At 41.8% G+C, this 23,421-nt stretch overlaps 1 protein-coding gene across 1 annotated transcript in view; it reads left to right on the top strand.

Moving 5' to 3' along the window:
• Window positions 1–23,421, top strand: part of LOC124622469 (lysosomal acid glucosylceramidase-like) — a 187,523-nt gene that overhangs the window by 153,474 nt on the left and 10,628 nt on the right. The window contains exon 9 of the mRNA XM_047148179.1: window positions 373–659. Coding sequence (XP_047004135.1) covers window positions 373–659 — 287 coding nt within the window. The remainder of the gene's footprint in view (window positions 1–372; window positions 660–23,421) is intronic.

Genomic DNA, 23,421 nt, shown 5'->3' with positions numbered 1-23,421 from the left:
TGACATGGCAGTCCCTGCAGTCGCACTATTCATCTGTGTCCCCGGTGGCTCAAGTTGATAGAGCGTCTGCCATGTAAGCAGGAGATGCCGGGTTCGAGTCCCGGTCGGGGCACATATTTTCAGCTGTCCCCATCGAGGTATATCAACAACAGAGGGTTTCAACTAATTATCATTTGTTCTAGAGAAGCTGCGCTGTCATCAGTGGTATCTGTTCTTTCGAGAACAGTAACTGTCTTCATATATTTTGTATGAGATGTTGTATCGCGACATGTCAAATTGACATGACGCTCAAACAAGTTGTGGAACACGTATCTTAGTGTAAACGTACCTTTAGATGTGCTACTACTGTGACACGACCGATGAACCGTGCAGGTGCTAAATCACTGGTCGACGGGCTGGCTGGACTGGAACCTGGCGCTGAACACGTCGGGTGGGCCCAACTGGGTGAACAACAACGTGGACTCGCCCGTGATCGTGAACGCGACTGCGGACGAGTTCTACAAGCAGCCCATGTTCTACGTGCTGGGCCACTTCTCGCGCTTCGTGACGCGCGGCTCGGTGCGGCTGCAGCTGGACGCACAACTGCCGGCCGCCGCCTCGCTGGACAGCGTCGCCCTGGAGACGCCGCAGGGCCGCACCGTACTCGTCCTCTCCAACAAGTAAGCCTCCTCCTCGTCCTTCTTCTACACTTCCAGAGCGAGACATCTGCCTGTACCGATACTCAGGTCTTCCTCTATTTCTTTACGCTTGTAGCTTACGATTTTGAGAGGTAATCTTGGCTACTCATCCTCTTAAGACGGGTAGGACGTCAAACGGGCCGACTTGGAGCAGGAGAGGCACCACAGGACATTTTAATTTGCACTGTCTATACTTTTACAAATAAATTCATAAAACTTTGTCAGCATGACCAGGAAGGATTCAGAATTCACACTCATAGCAGTGGAAGTTCGAAAACATAACGAAGTAATTTTTTTACATGTGAAATTTCATCATTTTTTTCACTTACTACTGGAAGCATTTGTTGTTATAAGTACACTTTTCTTCATAAGTAAGAGAGATTCTTCGATGAATTTTGCACAGCATACAAACCATACTTAAAGGTGTATAAAGCTCTAGAATTTTGCAAATCTATTAAAAACTGTGGTAAAAGTTGTGGTATTTAACTATAAAATTTGTGATTTTCCTAAACATGAAGTTTAAAATAACAGCTCATTCGTTTTTTTTTTTCATAAATGAAATAAATTCTAGATTTCATACACCTGTAAGTATGGTATGTATGTTGTGAAAAATTCATCGAAGAATCTCTCTAACTTATGAAGAAAAGTGTACCTATAGCAACAAATGCAGCCATTAGTAAGTGAAAAATAATGAAATTTCGCACGTAAAAAAGAAAATTATTTTGTTATGTTTTCGAACTTCCACTGCAATGAGTGTGAATTCTGAATCCTTCCTGGTGATGCTGACAAAGTTTTATGAACTTATTTGTAAAAGTATAGACACTGAAAATTACAATGTAGTGTGATGCCTCTCCTGCTCCAAGTCGGCCCGTTTGACGTCCAACTCCCCTTAATGTGTGTCAGTTCCATTTTTTCGAGGATTTTATTTCAAACCTTCTAGCAGATTAAAATTGTGTGTAGGACCGAAACTCGAACTCGGGACCTTTGCCTTTCGTGTACAAGTGCTCTACCATCTGAGCTTCCCAAGCACGACCCACGACCCGTTCTCACAGTTTCAATTCTGCCAGTACCTCGTCTCCTATCTTCCAAATTTCACCTTGCAGAACTAGCACTCCCGGAAGAAAGGATATTGCGGAGACATGGCTTAGACACAGCAGCGGGGATGTTTCCAGAATGAGATTCTCACTCTGCAGCGGAGTGTGCGCTGATATGAAGCTGTGAGGACGGGTCTCCAGTCCTGCTTGAGTAGCTCTCAAATAGTGGTGTACGTTCCCGCGAAAGGCAAAGGTCCCGAGTTCAACTTTCGGTCCGCCACACAGTTTTAATGTGCCAGGAAGTTTCATATCAGCACACACTCCGCTGCAGAGTGAAAATCGCATTCAGGATTTCATTTGCTAATTGATAAACGTTAAATTTATTCCTAATTCTCTACATTCTTAATTCTGTCTAACCTACTACACTCCTGGAAATTGAAATAAGAACACCGTGAATTCATTGTCCCAGGAAGGGGAAACTTTATTGACACATTCCTGGGGTCAGATACATCACATGATCACACTGACAGAACCACAGGCACATAGACACAGGCAACAGAGCATGCACAATGTCGGCACTAGTACAGTGTATATCCACCTTTCGCAGCAATGCAGACTGCTATTCTCCCATGGAGACGATCGTAGAGATGCTGGATGTAGTCCTGTGGAACGGCTTGCCATGCCATTTCCACCTGGCGCCTCAGTTGGACCAGCGTTCGTGCTGGACGTGCAGACCGCGTGAGACGACGCTTCATCCAGTCCCAAACATGCTCAATGGGGGACAGATCCGGAGATCTTGCTGGCCAGGGTAGTTGACTTACACCTTCTAGAGCACGTTGGGTGGCACGGGATACATGCGGACGTGCATTGTCCTGTTGGAACAGCAAGTTCCCTTGCCGGTCTAGGAATGGTAGAACGATGGGTTCGATGGCGGTTTGGATGTACCGTGCACTATTCAGTGTCCCCTCGACGATCACCAGTGGTGTACGGCCAGTGTAGGAGATCGCTCCCCACACCATGATGCCGGGTGTTGGCCCTGTGTGCCTCGGTCGTATGCAGTCCTGATTGTGGCGCTCACCTGCACGGCGCCAAACACGCATACGACCATCATTGGCACCAAGGCAGAAGCGACTCTCATCGCTGAAGACGACACGTCTCCATTCGTCCCTCCATTCACGCCTGTCGCGACACCACTGGAGGCGGGCTGCACGATGTTGGGGCGTGAGCGGAAGACGGCCTAACGGTGTGCGGGACCGTAGCCCAGCTTCATGGAGACGGTTGCGAATGGTCCTCGCCGATACCCCAGGAGCAACAGTGTCCCTAATTTGCTGGGAAGTGGCGGTGCGGTCCCCTACGGCATTGGGTAGGATCCTACGGTCTTGGCGTGCATCCGTGCGTCGCTGCGGTCCGGTCCCAGGTCGACGGGCACGTGCACCTTCCGCCGACCACTGGCGACAACATCGATGTACTGTGGAGACCTCACGCCCCACGTGTTGAGCAATTCGGCGGTACGTCCACCCGGCCTCCCGCATGCCCACTATACGCCCTCGCTCAAAGTCCGTCAACTGCACATAGGGTTCACGTCCACGCTGTGGCGGCATGCTACCAGTGTTAAAGACTGCGATGGAGCTCCGTATGCCACGGCAAACTGGCTGACACTGACGGCGGCGGTGCACAAATGCTGCGCAGCTAGCGCCATTCGACGGCCAACACCGCGGTTCGTGGTGTGTCCGCTGTGCCGTGCGTGTGATCATTGCTTGTACAGCCCTCTCGCCGTGTCCGGAGCAAGTATGGTGGGTCTGACACACCGGTGTCAATGTGTTCTTTTTTCCATTTCCAGGAGTGTATATTCTTTTACTCCTCTAAGAAATTTCATTGCTTCTGACCGAACTCTGCTCTCTTGTTACTTACGTATGAACGTGATTCACTTCCGCACAATACCATGTGGTGTGGAATATCTCCTAATATTGCGACAGACCTCATTTCAGCCGGCGTTGCGCAACAACTCAACGTGGCATGGACTCAGCAAGCCGTTGCAATTGCCCTGCAGGAATATTGAACGACACTGCCTCTAAAGCCGTCCTTAATTGCGAAAGTGTTGCCGGAGTAGGATTTAGTGCACGAACTGACCTCTTGATCATGTCCCACACATTTTCGATGAGATTGATTTCGGTTGATCTGGGTAGCCAGATCATTCGCTCGAACTGTCCAGAATTTTCTTTAAACCGGTTGTGGGTGCACTGCCATCCATAAACATTCCATCGTTGTCTGGGAACATGAAGTCCATGAACTGCAGCAATTGGTCTCCAAGTAGCCGAACATAACGGTTTCCAGTCAAATATCGATTCACATGGACCAGAGGACCCAGTTCATTCGCTGTAATCGCAGCCCACACCATCACGGAGCCACCACCAGCTTCCACAGTGCTTTGTTGACAACATTGGTCGACGGCTTCGTGGGGTCTGCGCCACACTCGAATCCTACCGTTATCTCTTACAAACTGAAATCGGGACTCATCTGACCGGGCCACGGTTTTCCAGTCGTTTAGCGTCCAACCGATATAGTCACGAGCCCAGTAGAGGCGCTGCAGGCGATATCGTGCTTTTAGCAAAGGCACTTACGTCGGCCGGGTGCTGCTATAGTCCATTAACACCAGATTTCGTCGCACTGTCTTAACCGATACGTTCGTCGTATGTCCCACGTTGATTTCTGCAGTTATTTCACTCAGTACTGCTTGTCTCTTAGCACTGACAACCGTGCGCAAACGCCGCTGCTCTCGGTCGTTAAATGTAGGGCATTGGCTACTGCGTTGTCTGTAGTGAGAGGTAAAGTATTCTCGGCACACTCTTGACACTGAGGATACCGGAATATTGAATTCTCACACGATTTCCGAAATGGAATGTCCTATGCGTCTACTCCAACAACCATTCCGCCTTCAAACTCTGTTAATTCTAATTGTGCAGCCATAATCACGTCGCAAACCCTTCAACATTAATCACCGAAGTACTAATGACAGCTCCGGTAATGCACTGCCCTGTTATACCTCGCATACGCCGCCATGTGTGTATGTGCGTATTGCTATCCCATGACATTTGTCACCTCAGCGTAAACTAGGAACAGACATGGTCTTATAATATTTTAGTCTCCTCTCTCTTTGTGTTTTTTTTAGTTTCTCTTTCTCTCTCTCACCCCCCCCCCCTCTCTCTCTCTCTCTCTCTCCCTCCCTCTCTCTCTCTGTCTCTCTCTCTCTCTCTTTCTCTCTTTCTCTCTTTCCTCTTTCTCTGACTCTCTGTCCCTCACACATACAAACACACACACTGTCTGATAAAAAAGTGAAGCAGCCATAAGACATCGTCGGATCTCAATGTAATGTCGTACACACACACAACACACACACACACATCTTGAAGTGACGGGCGAGCTGTGGCGCCCTGAAAATATTCTAAGTTCAGAGTTGGTTGCGGTCGCGCGGGCTGCTCAGCAGGCCGACTGCGTGGTGCCGGACAAGAGGGGTAGCCCTAGTGCGCGGTCCAGCCACCGCGCCGCTGGGAATTCCTTGGTGACGCTGCGTCGATGAAGGAGACACGCCGGGAGTGCCAAAGGTGGCGGACGTTGTGAAATCTTAATGGCAGACATATAGAAATTAATAGTAGCCAGATGAATCATGATACCTCAAAAAGAAACATATACATTACCATTATTTGCACAACGGTTCTGATGGTGTAGTCAGATTTTCAATGTCTTTATTAGTTTAAAGTTTTGTATCTGACGATAAATTATGCAAGTAACACCCAGTAATGAATTTCCAAAATCTAAACGGTTCATCCGATACTGCCGATCGACGTGTCTTTAGAAAGCAATTAGTGTAAACGTAAATTGGTATAAATTACAGGCATGTAACTTGAATAGTACATGAGTTATTGGAGGCCAAAGTGGCCGATTACTGTCGATCGTGTCAGGCCGTAAGTACTCCACAGTTACACGAAAAAACGGTTGCAGCATGCTTATAAATATTTTTATTTGTCTATGTCTTTGTTTCTATCCGATAAGTACCATTCATGAAAAATTGGTCAGTTATTTACTATGTTTTAGAAAGCACAGAGACATTAGGCTACTGGCTTATTTCTGTTCTATTCCTTTGATATATGTTTCTTTAATTTGTTCATGTATTTAATAATGTGTGTTAGAGCGTGTTTGTGGCCCAGCTGTAGAAATATTTATTTAATTTCAAATTATTTAAATGTAAATCCAGTATTTCGAAAGTGTTTCATTATGTCTGTGAGTGTGCATTGGCTTCGAGACAGGGCGGTGACGCTCTAACCAATCACAGTGATCGTTCCAAAAAGGACACGTATGGAAGTGGGGGAGTTCTGAACAGTACGGGAGAAGACACGAGGGAGTCCTGGGCGGTATGGCGCGATGGATGCATAGTCGCGGGAAAGACTTGGGGGGTGGAGCAGTTTGCGTGTGGTCGCGGAAGATAGAAATATTTTGGAGTGCCGACTTGTGCACTTGTGAAATTTCCATGCGTTCTGCAGTGAAGACGTGGTATGTGTTTAGAAGTAAATTTCTCGTGAGCTATGTTGTTGTTCATAACTAATTACGTGAAGTAGGAATCTATTGTTTCCCTTTATTCAACTTACATGTTACTTAATTTCTGGACCATCGACACCAATAAGTGTTTTACAGTAACAAAGGGCATTCTTAAAGGTACTTCTGCTATCGTACCCATAATTTAAAGTCGTTAAAATGTTGTTGTTGTGGTCTTCAGTCCTGAGACTGGCTTGATGCAGCTCTCCATGTACTCTATCCTGTGCAAACTTCTTCATCTCCCAGTACCTACCGCAACCTACATCCTTCTGAATCTGCTTAGTGTATTCATCTCTTGGTGTCCCTCTCCGATTTTTACTCTCCACGCTGCCCTCCAATACTAAATTGGTGATCCCTTGATGCCTCAGAACATGCCCTACCAACCGATCCCTTCTTCTAGTCAAGTTGAGCCACAAACTTCTCTTCTCCCCAATCCTATTCAATACTTCCTCATTAGTTATGTGATCTACCCATCTAATCTTCAGCATTCTTCTGTAGCACCACATTTCGAAAGCTTCTATTCTCTTCTTGTCCAAACTATTTATCGTCCATGTTTCACTTCCATACATGGCTACACTCCATACAAATACTTTCAAAAACGACTTCCTGACACTTAAATCTACACTCGATGTTAACAAATTTCTCTTCTTCGGAAACGTTTTCCTTTCCATTGCCAGTCTACATTTTATATCCTCTCTACTTCGACCGTCATCAGTTATTTTGCTCCCCAAATAGCAAAACTCCTTTACTACTTTAAGTGTCTCATTTCCTAATCTAATTCCCGCAGCATCACCCGACTTAATTCGACTGCATTCCATTATCCTCGTTTTTCTTTTGTTGATGTTCATCTTATATCCTCCTTTCAAGACACTATCCATTCCGTTCAACTGCTCTTCCAAGTCCTTTGCTGTCTCTGACAGAATTACAATGTCATCGGCGAACCTCAAAGTTTTTATTTCTTCTCCATGGATTTTAATACCTACTCCGAATTTTTCTTTTGTTTCCTTCACTCCTTGCTCAATATACAGATTGAATAACATCGGGGAGAGACTACAACCCTGTCTCACTCCCTTCCCAACCACTGCTTCCCTTTCATGTCCCTCGACTCTTATAACTGCCATCTGGTTTCTGTACAAATTGTAAATAGCGTTTCGCTCCCTGTATTTTACCCCTGCCACCTTCAGAATTTGAAAGAAAGTATTCCAGTCAAGTCGTTAAAATAGTACCTGCAGAATTTACTCAACTGCAATCTTTCATTTATAAATTTCTATATAACATTCAAAATTCGCAATTGCCAAGTGATAGGAATCTTCGAACATTCGATTCATGAATATGTTGATATGCTATACTGTAGACTCAGCAGTATTTGGCTTGTAAAGCGACAACTACGTATCCCATCCCCTAAACAACGATACCAGCCAAAACGTTTAATACTTCAACTTTGAGTGTGAGGGTACGTAGTTGAGGGCCACCACATCACACCATTTATTATTGAAACCGCACAAAACAAACACACGCACACACACACACACACACACACACACACACACACACACACACACACCAACGGCTTGCTTGTCAATGGTTAGAATTGCAGTTCTCTGTGACACATGGAGCGGCCATCAGAGTGCATTGGTGTAGTTCATGTTTAGTGTTTTTAGCAGCCTGGTGGGGTATTTAAGGTGTGTGAAGAGCGTCAAGTATTGAGAGACTCCTGGGAAGCATATGGAGATATCACGTATTCATATAAGACAGCGTTATCAGCACCCAACAGAGTTTGAAAGGGGATTCATACTGTGTCTTCATTTGGCTGGCTGTTATAGTTGTGCAATGTCCAGATTTGTAGAGCATTCGAATGATGGAGGCCCTACGTTGGACTGCATCGGGACGTGACTGACATACTCGTCGCCGAGGTTCTGGTCGACCATGTCTGTTCGCTGCAGGGAAGAATCGCCGTACTGTGCATCAAACACATCGTAAGCCCTTCACATTTGCGCTTGCATCTGAGGACGAGTAATGGACTCTCTGGAATATTCTGTGTCATATCGCACCATTGGTAGGAGAGCTCCCATTCTTCTAGTGTTTCGTGGAGGCATAGCGGTGTTAGTGCTGGCGTCAAGGTATGGGGAGCCATCAGATATCACTGGAGGCCACGGCTGGTAGTAATTGAGGGAATTCTGATGGCACAGCGATATGTCACGGATATCTTGCGTCCTCATGTGTTTCTACTCATGCAAAAGCGTCGTAGTATTCACAATTGCAATGCTCGTCCACAAAAGGCACGTAACTCTATGAACTATTTGCGTGATGTTGAGCTACTCCCGTGGCCAGCAAGACCCCCAGATCTGTTTCCGATATAACACGATTCAGACCAGCTCGGGTGTCAACTTCGTTTCAGCGCGTTTCAGTGCTAATACTCGTGGTATCAAGGACCAGTTACAACAGCTGTGAGCCGGCTTACCTCAGGGGAGGTTTTATGGCACCGCGCCCAACCAAATGAGAGTATACATTAATTGCAGAACGGGTGCAACGTCATATGAAACATGGGCTCAGACTGCCAAGTTCGTTAGAATTTTCAAATGGCTCCGAGCACTATGCGACTTAACTTCTGAGGTCATCAGTCGCCTAGAACTTAGAACTAATTAAACCTAACAAACCTAAAGACCTCCATGCCCGAGGCAGGATTCGAACCTGCGACCGTAGCGGTCACTCGGCTCCAGACTGTAGCGCCTAGAACCGCACGGCCACTCCGACCGGCCGTTATAATTGTCACTCGATTTTTTTAATCGCTGAAATAACATCACATACGCTCTCAACTCGTGAACTTTGATTTCGTTTTCTGCTCCCCATCTGGGTGCTTCACTTTTTCTTTCAGGCCGTGTATTTAAAAATTTTGCTGTTTTCTCCTGAAAAACCCAAACCACAACTGGCAAGAGGCTACGGCTCATATAAACCTGTCTTTAGGGAATCTCTCTATGACAAGTTCACTCGCACTCCTCACCAAAGCTGTTCCTGTCCAGTTGCAGCCGCCACACTCTCCGCAACACCAGATTTTTGCCGACTTTAAACGTTGCTGTCCGCTTAGTAACAGGAGCCAACTATTTTTGCCATAGTGGAACGAGCGTGCCTGATTTTGGCATTGAAAAAGTTATGATTTGCCGTTTTTCGCAAGCTTCTCTCTTCTGTGTGACGTCCAGGAGTACGATTTGAACTGAAACAGCGGTGAGAAACATCGCTGCTACATAATTTCTCACGTCACTAAGACGTCAGCCACAGGCGTTTCGTCCACGTGGCACATTTGCACATGCAACAGGTCCAGCGCTGAACAGTTTTTCACGGAAAAGTAACCGTTTTCAACTGAATATAATGGCACCGTTTAGGATTAGGTGCAGCACTGGAAAAAAGTATCATCGGCGTAAAACTAGGTGTATTTTTTAGCGTTTGAAGAATTCAGTCATCGTAATTCTTCTTTATTAATCCAAAAAACTTATTTAATACAAATCGATGACGGTTTTTTCTCATATTTACATACTCTGTTACATTCTGTTCTGCAGTGAATTATTGTGGACTCGATCACAAAGACTGTTTGCTTTACTTTGTTGTCAAAGCTCGCCTGAAAATCATTTGCTTATATACTCTCGCATCAAACGACGTTCTCCTGTAAGTTAAACTGTCGGGTAGCCAAAACTGAAATTAGTGATACTGTAACTCACTTCGAGCTGTTTTTGCAATCCTGATTTACGTATATTTCACCGATTTTTGCTTTCACATAATACGTCTTTACAATAGGTCGTCTACATGTTTCATTGCAGTTCTGGAAACTTTTCATGCTTGTTTTAATACTTAACCCTTTTAGTTGCCGTAGTTTTAGCTCATTTTCTCACGTCGAATGTCGCAGTGCTGAGTCTGCAGCTTCCACCGGGGTGCACAATGGAGATCAGACTGTGTTAAACAGTGTGTCGTGACGTTTCACTGTGTGGCTTACTATTGTGGGGTGTGTCTTGAAATTTTCTTCCATCCAGAGCGACACGCCCATCGTTTACGCCAAAAGATGATACGAGTGAAAGTCATCCAAACGTTGCGCTATTGCGATAAACTCACTTTGCTTTCTAGCCGGCACCTTTATATCGAGTAAAATGGTTGTGTCTGTGTGTCTGTTTTTAATGTCTTCTTTAAAAGACTCGTCTAGTTTCATCGGATTACATCCCATTTGTGTTGGCCGTCGGAACTAAATACTTCATTTACATGGATGTAACTTTTCGATAACGTATAACGGACCTACGTGTTCCTAACGTCCCTGTTGTCCGGGAAAAAGCATCGGTTCCGAAGAACAACTTAAATCCAAAAGAAATGTAGAATTTTTGTAACCGAGTTGTTATTGCGCGATTACTTTTACTCAATAACGATCGAAAGAATTTTGATAAATGATAAAAACCGAAAAGTAGTGAAATTTCAGATAGTGATGTATTTTTAGTTTAGATTACAATGGTTTAGAAAACGGTAGCCAGCGAACAATATTGTATAGCCGTTAATCAATTTGGAAAAGTATTTACGTAATAATTAATGTAAAACAACCAAGTGGGAACGAACACAATAAAATTGACTCGAACTCAGATTCAAAACCACAGCTGGTAATGTGAAATAAATCTAATCGTGAAATCAGTAAAACAAATTGTGCTAAGCACGTGCACTTGATTGGTAATTGTTTGGTACTCAGTTTACGTGATAAATAGCTTCGCGCAGCCTACCATAACACATACTGTTAGTATTTCTATTAGTGTAATAGTTCTTAAGTAAATATTTTCTGTTAAGCAAAATATGTCTTATTAGCACGTAACTTTCATTAAATAACTACTGATTAACTTTTTTATAACACTGTTACGTATTTTGGAAATGATAACAGAAATTATTGATCACACAAAGAAATTAAACATTCTGATTGCACACTAATCTTTAAAAACTCGCTGAAATTACATTTTCATAACCATTGGATGTTAATAACTGTTTTTAAGTGAAGATTTCGCTGAGCAGCAAAGCCCATTATTTATATCTACCAGTCTCAATTATTTTTTAAGTTTTATTACTTTCATTTTTAAACAAATTATCAAAATTAAATCAGCTCTGCAATTTTAGTCTTTTTATTGTCAACAGTGACACTGGGTTTTAGTTAATAATCACAGGATAGGACTCTACTTGGTAAGCGTACCGGGTTAAGCACTTTCAACACAGCGTTGACGTAAAGTTAGTAATTATTCACAAAATGAAACTACTACCCTGGCTAATCTTGGTATACTTCGGAATATTAAAGTTGGTCTGGCCGTACTTCAGTGACTGGCTGCTAGTGCTGCGTAAGGTAATAATCGCCGACAATGCATGGCGACAGGCTATTCTTATAGACACGTTGCAGTAAACAATTTTGGGTCCACTTTGCCCTTCTTTCATTTTACACCACTGGCCATTAAAATTGCTGCACCGCTAAGATGATGTGCTACAGACGCGAAATTTAACGGACAGTGTGATATGCAAATGAATAGTTTTTCGGGGCGTTCACACAAGTTTGGCGCCGGTGGCGACACTTACAACGGGCTGTCACGAGGAAAGTTTCCAACCGATTTCTCATACACAAACAGCAGTTGACCGGCGTTGCCTAGTGAAACGTTGTTGTGACGCCTCGTGTAAGGAGGAGAAATGCGTACCATCACGTTTCCGACATTGATAAAGGTCGGATTATAACCTGTCGCGATTGCGGTTTATCGTATCGCGACATTGCTGCTCGCATTGGTCGAGATCCAGTGACTGTTAGCAGAGTGTGGAATCTGTGGGTTCAGGAAGACAATGCGCCAGTCACTACTCTTGATGAACTGTGGCATCGTGTTGAAGCTGTATGGGCTACTGTACCTGTACACGCCATCCAAGCTCTGTTTGACTCAATACCCAGGCGTATCAAGGCCGTTATTACGGCCAGAGGTGGTTGTTCTGGGTACTGATTTCTCAGGATCTATGCACCCAAAAACCGTGAAAATGTAATCACGTGTCAGTTCTAGTATAATATATTTGTCCACTGAATACCCGTTTATCATCTGCATTTGTTCTTGGTGTAGCAATTTTAATGGCCAGTAGTGTACAAGTAGAGCTTTCAGTAGGATAATTACAGCATTTAGAGCTGAAATGGTCAATAATCCTAGATTGGGGGCCGGGACAGCATGATGGGTGAATAATGTGCTGTTGTGGTACTCAGTCAAAACACTGTTTGATGTAGCTCTCCATGCTACTCTATCCTGTGCAAGCCTCTTTGTCTCGAATAACTACTGCGACTTACATCCTTCTGAATCTACTTACTGTATCCATCTCTTGGTCTCTCTGTACAGCTTTTACCCCCCATACTTCCCTCCAATGCTAAATTGGTGATTCCTTGATGTCCCAGTGTGTGTCGTATCAACTGATCCCTTCTCTTAATCAGATTGCGTCACAAAGTTCTTTGCTCACCAATTCAGCTCAGTTCCTCCTCGCTCGTTATGTGATCTACCCAACTAATCTTCAACATTCTTATGTAGCAGCATGTTTCCAACGCCTCTATTACCTTTTTGTCTAAACTGTTCATCGTCCATATTTCACTTCCACACATGGCTACACTGCATACATATACTTCCAGAAAAGACTTCCACTCACTCAAATCTCTATTCGGTGGTAACAAATCTCTTCTTCAGAAATGCTTTTCTTTCCATTGCCAGTCAATATTTTATACCCTCTTTACTTCGGCCATCATCAGTTATTTAACAGCGCAAATAGCAAAACTCCTCTACTACTTTAAGCGTCTCGTTTCCTAATCTCCCTGACCATGCCCTGAATCAATTCGACTACATTCCATTATCCTTGTTTTGCTTTTTTTGATGTCCATCTTATATTCACCTTTCAAGACACTATCCATTCTGTTCAACTACTCTTCCAAGTCTTTTGCCGTCTTGACAGAATTAGTGTCATCGGCAGATCTCAAATTTTTTATTTCTTCTCCCTGAACTTTAATTCCTTCTCCTAATTTTTCTTTGGGTTCCTTTACTGCTTGCTCAGTATACAGAATGAATAACATCGGGGCTGGGCTACAAACCAGTATCAATCCATTCTCAATCACTGCTTGGGCCTTGTTTCGATTTAGGTCTTTCAGTGCTCTATAGAATTCTTCTCGCAGTATCGTGTCTCTCACCTTTCTCTTCATCTACGCACTCTTCCATTTCTAGAACATTGCCTGCAAGTTCATTTCCCTTATATAGACCCTCTATTTACTCCTTTCACCTTTCAGATTTCCATTCTTTCCCTGGGACTGGTTTTCCATCTGATTCTAAAGATGAACTTTCAAAACGCAGTACAACAACACCACTGGTCAGAATGATGTCAAATTTCAACGGAATATTATCGGATAAGGGGGAAAACGTATAGAAGAAGAAAAATTGATCAATAGACGGTGCTGTATGTGTCAGAATACGTAAATGAAAACACCTACCATGCGCACGACCCACTGAAGTTGGTATAAACACGCCGGGTACATGGCTTTTCCTCCTTTCGCGTCTGCGACGTTCGCCATGACTGTCTCAATGCAGGATCGCGCTCTGCTTGTAAAGCTGTATTACAAGAATGATGACTTTGCACACGTCACTCTATAGAAGTTCCGGGCACTGAAGGGTTTGAAAAAAGGCGTTGGTCCAATGACTATCGTGGGTATGAAGAAAATAATTCGTAAATTCGGAAAGACGGGTTCTTTTGGTGTGCAACCTGCTAGAGGGAGGAAACGAATTGATTCGACGTCAGTGGAAGCAGTGGTCACAGCAATAGAGGAATGGGGGTGTGCAAACGTATAGTGCTCGGAGGATTGCCTGAACAATGGACATACCCGTGAGCATGGTGCATAAAATCCTACGAAATATCCTTCTTTGCTATCGATTCAAAATTACCCATGTGCACGAGATGCTTCCTGTTGACCTGCCAGCAAGGGAGACCTTTGTTTTATGATTTCTTGCTCACATGGAACTGGACAATGACTGGCCGTGGAAGATTTTTTGTGCAGACGAAGCCCACTTCCGTCTGACAGGATATGTCACTACACAGAGTTGTCGAATATGGGAAACGGAAAATCCACACGCATATCAACCAGTACCACTTCATCCTGAAAAGGGTTTATGTCATAATTTATCATAGGCCATAATTTTTCGAAGAGACAGGTGCTTCCGGTCCTGTTACCTGTACCGTCACTGGTAAGCTCTATGAGTGTCTTTTGCGCATCCACGTCATTCCAGCTCTCCAGCAGCATGGAAGTGTTGATGGGATCATTTTTATGCAAGAAGGCGCACCTCCGCACATTGCAAATCCAGTTAAGCAGCTGCTGAAGAGCCGTTTCGGAAATGCTAGAATTATCAGCCGCCATTTCCCTACAGCCTGGCCGTCCCCGTCGCCTGACTTCTGGCTGTGGAGCTATCTGAAAGATGTTGTGTTCAGTGTGTAACCTCCCCACCGCAATTTTTTTTTTTTAAGAAAATAGAGCAATACTTAATAGAAATGGGAGCCAAGTGTAACCTCCCCACAAAAATTTTAAAAGAAAATAACGATACTAATTAGAAATGCTGATGGACATGGCTCTATGCGTAACCTGCCTACAATCAAATGTACTGACAATGGCAACAAATGTGAAATTCGCAATCTGACTCAATTATAAATCCTTCAAAAAATTTAAAGTCCGTTCAGTGACAAGAAAATACAATTAAACCGAAATATCGGTCTTTGGCCCTGTGTAAAACAATCAGAATTAAAGTCTTACCTCGGAATAAATGGATGTCACATATCTGCTCTTGTTGTTGCGCACCACTTGGAGGAACTGCATTGCAAATAATAATATTCTCCAGAATGAGATTTTCACTCTGCAGCGGAGTGTGCGCTGATATGAAACTTCCTGGCAGATTAAAACTGTGTGCCCGACCGAGACTCGAACTCGGGACCTTTGCCTTTCGCGGGCAAGTGCTCTACCAACTGAGCTACCGAAGCACGACTCACGCCCGGTACTCACAGCTTTACTTCTGCCAGTACCTCGTCTCCTACCTTCCAAACTTTACAGAAGCTCTCCTGCGAACCTTGCAGAACTAGCACTCCTGAAAGAAAGGATATTGCGGAGACATGGCTTAGCCACAGCCTGGGGGATGTTTCCAGAATGAGATTTTCACTCTGCAGCGGAGTGTGCGCTGATATGAAACTTCCTGGCAGATTAAAACTGTGTGCCCGACCGAGACTCGAACTCGGGACCTTTGCCTTTCGCGGGCAAGTGCTCTACCAACTGAGCTACCGAAGCACGACTCACGCCCGGTACTCACAGCTTTACTTCTGCCAGTACCTCGTCTCCTACCTTCCAAACTTTACAGAAGCTCTCCTGCGAACCTTGCAGAACTAGCACTCCTGAAAGAAAGGATATTGCGGAGACATGGCTTAGCCACAGCCTGGGGGATGTTTCCAGAATGAGATTTTCACTCTGCAGCGGAGTGTGCGCTGATATGAAACTTCCTGGCAGATTAAAACTGTGTGCCCGACCGAGACTCGAACTCGGGACCTTTGCCTTTCGCGGGCAAGTGCTCTACCAACTGAGCTACCGAAGCACGACTCACGCCCGGTACTCACAGCTTTACTTCTGCCAGTACCTCGTCTCCTACCTTCCAAACTTTACAGAAGCTCTCCTGCGAACCTTGCAGAACTAGCACTCCTGAAAGAAAGGATATTGCGGAGACATGGCTTAGCCACAGCCTGGGGGATGTTTCCAGAATGAGATTTTCACTCTGCAGCGGAGTGTGCGCTGATATGAAACTTCCTGGCAGATTAAAACTGTGTGCCCGACCGAGACTCGAACTCGGGACCTTTGCCTTTCGCGGGCAAGTGCTCTACCAACTGAGCTACCGAAGCACGACTCACGCCCGGTACTCACAGCTTTACTTCTGCCAGTACCTCGTCTCCTACCTTCCAAACTTTACAGAAGCTCTCCTGCGAACCTTGCAGAACTAGCACTCCTGAAAGAAAGGATATTGCGGAGACATGGCTTAGCCACAGCCTGGGGGATGTTTCCAGAATGAGATTTTCACTCTGCAGCGGAGTGTGCGCTGATATGAAACTTCCTGGCAGGAAGGTAGGAGACGAGGTACTGGCAGAAGTAAAGCTGTGAGTACCGGGCGTGAGTCGTGCTTCGGTAGCTCAGTTGGTAGAGCACTTGCCCGCGAAAGGCAAAGGTCCCGAGTTCGAGTCTCGGTCGGGCACACAGTTTTAATCTGCCAGGAAGTTTCAATAATATTCTCCTTTTTTATGTAATTCTAGTGAAATTTTTCTTCAAAAAGAAGTGGAATGAAATGGGAAGTGCAACGAGATCTTTAGTTCAAAAAAAATTAAACTTTTGAGAAAATGCTTTTGAAATAAAAAATTATTATTGGGAGACTTGTTGGAGAATAATTACAATAAATAAAATTTTTCATTATCTAATGATTATATTAATTAACAGTATACCTTATTCCTCATCTTGACCATTGTTGCCGACCGCCTACATCACACAACCGCACTGGGCTGCTACTACTGACCGACCGCTTTGCATGACGACTACAAACTGAGTACTGCTCTCAACTAGACAGAGCTACAGACTCGCAACGACTGACTGACTGCTACTCTGCATAGCGACAACTAACTCGCAAAGACTACTACTGCTGAGAACCGCTCGCAACACTCGCGCGGTCAAGCGCATACTCTCTGGTCACAGATGCTACAATGCCTCGCCATCGCTGCTGCGTTACATACGTGTTTCATAACCCTCCACTCGGGGGGCAAAAATTTGGCAGCGATGGTGAGTCATTTGGACTTGCCAAGCGCGGCAAAATTTTTCTTTAATTAACAAAATCCTACAACTTACAGAATATTTAAATGTTGTGCACACGCACTAAGTACAAAATATATCAGACAAGGACAAAATGTGAATACTAAACATAGTAGCAAATCAGAAAAAAGTATATACAAACTTTTTGACAGATAAAGTGCACAGGCACTGAAAAAATTCTTTAGCATATGCAGAACAAATAAACAGACTGGCAAGAATAATTAGATGTAGTACATAAAGTAAATGTTGTGCACACGCACTAAGTACAAAATATATCAGACAAAGACAAAATGTGAGTACGAAACATAGTAGCAAATCAGAAAAGTATATACAAATTATTTGACAGATAAAGTGCACAGGCACTGAAAAAATTCTTTAGCATATGCAGAACAAATAAACAGACTGGCAAGAATAATTAGATGTAGTACATAAAGTAAATGTTGTGCACACGCACTAAGTACAAAATATATCAGACAAAGACAAAATGTGAGTACAAAACATAGTAGCAAATCAGAAAAGTATATACAAATTATTTGACAGATAACAAAGTGCACAGGCACTGAAAAAATTCTTTAGCATATTCAGAACAAATAAACAGACTGGCAAAAAATATTATGTTGACAAGTGTACATGCACTGAAAAATGTCTTTAGCATTTTCACAACAAATAAACATAATGGCAAAAAAAAATTCATGTCCAAAGTGCACATGCACTGAAAAATGTCTTTAGTATTTTCACAACAAATAAACATAATGGCAAACATCATGTCGACCAGTGACATAAGTGTACTCACACTGGAGTTTAGCGAATCGAAAAATGTATAACCTATGAACATAAATGATGTTACCAAAAAAAATTTTTTTCTTTATGTGACAAGAATCAGGATAGGAAAGGGAAGGATTGCATCATGGTTGTAGCACTTTAGATTGCACACAGCTGCTCTGAAAGTCCATATCTTTCCACAGTAGTACAACACCAAGTGACACAACTTGAAGTTCTTTTCCCATCAGAATTTATCAGTGTAGCCAAGACACTGAACTGTCGTAGTAATGTTCCATGTTTTCATTTTGGCAGTACATTAGGTACACCAAACAGTGGGACCATAATAATGTCCTCATCGCTCATGGTGGTGGACAGCATGTCGTGTCAACACCACACTCTTACAAGGCACACCAACGTAGAATTAGTGCAAAACCAAATATAGTGCTCCATGATCACTGGGATAAACAGGACAAATGGACATTGCAGTAATTCAGGGTAGTCAGCTTATGAGGTGAAGGACATCAAGTCACATAATATTGACAATTACAGTCTTCATTGATAGTTCGTGGCATTCATAGCCTAGTTATTGAACATTTCTGTACCAAGTATGTAGTATTACAGAAAAATGTTCATTAATTGTTTTACACAGAATCAGTAGCCTTCTTTTCCTGGTTACAAAGCAATATGAAATAATCGCATTCTTTTCAGTTACAGAGTATAATCAAGAATCATTAACCTTCTCCTAATTACAGTTAATTAATCATTTGTCTTTAATTAATCATTTGTCTAATTACAGTTAATTAATCATTTGTATAATTACAGTTAATTAATCATTTGTCGTTAATTAATCATTTGTCTAATTACAGTTAATTAATCATTTGTCGTTAATTAATCATTTGTCTAATTACAGTTAATTAATCATTTGTATAATTACAGTTAATTAATCATTTGTCGTTAATTAATCATTTGTCTAATTACAGTTAATTAATTATTTGTCGTTAATTAATCATTTGTCTAATTACAGTTAATTAATTAATCATTTGTCATTTCAATATACTAAGAATTATTAGCCTTAATTAATTACAAAGCATTATTAAACAGTACCATAGTTAATTAATTATGTGTCATTCCAATCTATTAAGAATCATTAGTCTTTTCCTAATTACAAAGCATTATGAAACAGTCACATTCATTTCCAACAACAAAGTATCAACATTGGAAACAAGAGCTAATCAATGGCATAATTAATAACAATTCGTGGAGTGACATTAATTATTGGCACTCAGTGGCCAGCAAGTATTGAATAAAATCATCATTCAGTATTATTCAGATTATTACGAAGTCATTATTAAAAATCAGTTAATTACAGTCAAATCATTAGTAATCACAGGCATTACAATAAACAGTGGCAGTTATTAGCTAGTGACAAAGCATTATTTTGAATATAGTCTCATTAAGAGGTCATTACTCGAGTGACATGCTATTCAGAGTTGATCAGTATTATTCAGAATTATCATAAACTAGTGACATTATGTGGGACTGGTAATACATTTTTTTGGTAGCAATGCATTGCGTTGGGATCGATAATTAATTGCTGAGGCATAATACTTTTTGCTTTTGACCTATTGCTGCAAATGAGGATAGGTAACGTCATTCGTCATGAGTCAGCTGTAGCAAGATTATGTAACAAGGCAGTACATGTGATCACATTTATAAATGATAAACACAAATGGGTACAAAATATAAAAATGCAAGTACTAGAACAGGTATAATAAGTAACAGGTTTAGTAAGTGTCATGAAAAACTTCTCCTGGAAAAAATTCAAAAACGGATTATTGACCTGAAAGAAGAAACGCACACTATGCTGAAAAGTAGTGAAATTCGAATTAACAAGTAGTGAAATGTGTATAAAATGTGTTCCATAGCTGTCCTTTCCAAAACTTTCCGTCATCCTACTATGCAATGTAACACCTGCTGTCAAAGCAAACTGCAACAAATACTTAAATAACTACGTAGCATAAATACATTACTTCAACATTATCCTCATCTGTAAAGAAAAAAACTCCATTATCCATATCATCATAACTTCATTATCATCATCACCTGTAAAGAAAAACTTCATTATTCATAATACCATATCCTTCATCATTATTCATCAGTATTCATTATCATCTGCAAAAAATCACTTCATTACTCATTACATAACTATTCCTTATCTCTAGCATATTTCATCACTAAAACTAAGATGTGTAGTTCTCTCTGACAGCCTGCATCAATCACCTTGTATTCTGAAAGAAAAAATTAGTTAAGACTGCTATTCTGTGATGAGTATAGTATAGTCTTGTTAATGCTTGTTAATCCTGATCCCTTTACTCTTCCTCATAAAGTTATTGCATCTCCTTTCGTTTATTCCGTAGGTGAAATTCCCATTTATGTTAAATTTATTTCTTAGAATCATCATTCCTTTCTGAAATTGATGAACAAAGATTAATGTCTTGCATTTAAATCCTATACCCACTAAATAATGACTGGTTTATGGTGACACAATTAACCATACAGCATAACATGACAGAAAACGTAATATGTCCAAGACATTGACAGTGTTCGGATGCGAAAAAATGTACACAGAATAATACAATGCAGTAGCAAAAAAAATGTGAAACAGTCACGATGTTGAGATGTCATAAGGCAAAAAAAAAAAATGTCAAAGTCGACTGGTGTGTGTTATATCTTAACTATTTCATAGTGCATACAAACAAAACTGGAGTACAGTCATATACACAAAAAAATGGAAAATGTGCACGGTCTGATGTGTAACGACAAGAAAAGCGACCTGCTAACCTTACCTTGCCGGGCACTTGCCAAGAAAAAAAATACGATAATCATCAATAAGTAGTCACATAAATATAATTGCAGAAATAGTCGTAAATGTGTAAATTCATCTGCAAAAATATGCACGGTCTGATGTGTAACGACAAGAAGAGCGACCTGCTAACCTTACCTTGCCGGGCACTTGCCAAGAAAAAAATACGATAATCATCAATAATTAGTCAGGTGAATTAATTGCATTAGTAAATGGCATCATAGTGTGTTGAATCATACAGTGGTTTCACTCAATAAACGGTTTAATGTTTGAGATATGGTGATTGCCTTTCGATTTTCTGGTTCTCAAAGTTTCGACGTGTACAACATTGGGGTGAGGGATGCTGCGAATCCGATACGGACCTGCGTATAGAAGTTCAAATTTACTGCACTTACCTTTTAATTTGCTGGATAAATAGTGTGTACGTACTAATATCTTCTGTCCAACGTGAAAGTCGCGGCGTGTACAAACCTGTTTTTGCTGTCTTCTCCGGCGCTCTGCGGCACGTTTGATGTTGTTCAGCGCAATGTCAATTATTTCGTGGTGTCGTAGGCGACGATTTTTGGGGAATTCTATTAATTCTTTAATTTTGTTCGGTGGTTCAACGTTTTTCAGTATAACAGTCGGAGATAGCATAGTGGATTCATTTGGAATGGAATTAATTACATCTTGGAATGAGAGTATGTGTGTATCCCAATCAATATGTCTTTTGTGGCAGTATATTCTGCACAGCTTACCAATTTCCTTCATTAATCTTTCACAAGGGTTCGAAGAAGCGTGGTACTTGGATATATAGATCGGAGAAATGTTTCTAGCTCGTAACATGCGTGTCCATACACTACTACGAAATTGAGATCCATTATCAGAAATTACTTTCATTACATGCCCTACATGAAATAGAAAATGTTTTACAAATGCTTTCGAAACAGTTTTAGCAGTAGCTTTGCGTAACGGAGTGAAAGTAACAAATTTTGAAGTGAGCTCAACAGCGACAAAAATGTAGCAAAAACCTCTGTTAGTTCTCGGAATCGGACCAAAAATATCTACTGCGGCCATGTGTCTTAATTTCACAGGTATAATGGGATATAAAGGAGGAATATGTGAAGTGGTGTCTGATTTAGCTTTCTGGCAAATTTTACAAGACGCTAAAACTCGTCGTATACGTTTTTCCATGTTGGTAAAATAACAGTTCTGTCTCAGTATAAGAAAACATTTTCGTGCTCCGTAATGTGCGTAACTTAAATGAGTGTACCAAATTAGTTTGTTAACCAGTTCGTCAGGAATGCATAATAACCAATTGTTGCTGTCAGGATGAGAGCGGCGAAACAGAATGTCATTGCGTACAGTGTAGTGGTTCCTAATCGTAACATTTTTCCTATCTTGCCAAAGGTGTTTAATTTCTTTCCACACATTGTCCTTATTTTGTTCTTGTGCTATGTCCTGTAATGACGATGAAATAAAATTTTCAAATGCAACCTGCTGAATGTACATGACACTGAAATTTGCTTTGCAGAAGTTGGTTGCTACGTCTTGCTGATTGTTACTGAGAGAACGCGATAGTGCGTCTGCTATAACATTTTGCGTACCGGGAATGTGAACTATTGTAAAATTAAATTCCTGTAAATATAGTTTCCATCTGCTTAATCTGTCGTGAGTAAATTTAGCTGAAAGTAAAAATTGTATCGCTCTATGGTCTGTGTAGACGGTGGTATGTCTGCCGTAAAGAAAGTGCCTAAATCTCGTGAAAGCCCATACAACACATAATGTTTCAAGTTCTGTGACGGAATAATTTCGTTCAGCAGGTGACAAAATGCGACTTGCAAATGCGATGTTTTTAATTACTGTAGAACCATCTTCTTCTATTTCCTGGAAAATGTGTACGCCTAAAGCGGTGTTGGAACTGTCGGTAGCAATGGAAAAATTTCTGGTAAGATCTGGGTGCGATAAAAGTGGAGCATTCAACAAAGCATGTTTCAAATAACATTCTCGTGAACAAAATTCTGCGTGTCAAAAGTAATGTTTGCGTTACTGTAATATGCAATCTGTGCTGTATCTGGTTAAAATCTATCGTACGTGTTATTATTTACGGGAGAATGTTGTGGCATATCCACTATATGAACTGTTCTGTTATTTCTTACTGACGTGTTACGCTATGGATGACACCTATTGTCTGTTTCATTCATGATAATGTGTTGTTGCTAATGTTCTTGCTGCTGAAAAGATCGACTGTTATTAAATGTGCGCTGAAAATTGTGCTCATCATTTTTACGTCTGTCATGATAGTAATTTCTATACGGCGCATAGCGATGCGAGTTGAAATAGTGTGTTGTCTGTACGTAGTTATTTCTTTGCTGCCATGCGTTACTATTTGTTGGGGCTGGGACTATACGTGCACGCGGCGAAACATTAAAGTTTGGTTGACCTTGTAGACTGCATTGTTGGTTACGTATGCTAAGCGGTTGACTTTCATGCTATTGTGGTGAAAAACATCTATTGTTACCAAAAAATGCGTTTGCTGTTAATTTTACTTTTACACATACTGATGATTACGATTTTATCTGTAATTAAAATTACGGCGGTAGTTGTCATTACGGGAGTGCCTACTGAAAA

This window comes from Schistocerca americana, chromosome 1, assembly GCF_021461395.2.
Source record: "Schistocerca americana isolate TAMUIC-IGC-003095 chromosome 1, iqSchAmer2.1, whole genome shotgun sequence".
Taxonomy (NCBI): domain Eukaryota; kingdom Metazoa; phylum Arthropoda; class Insecta; order Orthoptera; family Acrididae; genus Schistocerca; species Schistocerca americana.
Note: the sequence above shows the minus strand (reverse complement) of the source record. Positions and strands in the feature narration are given on the sequence as shown.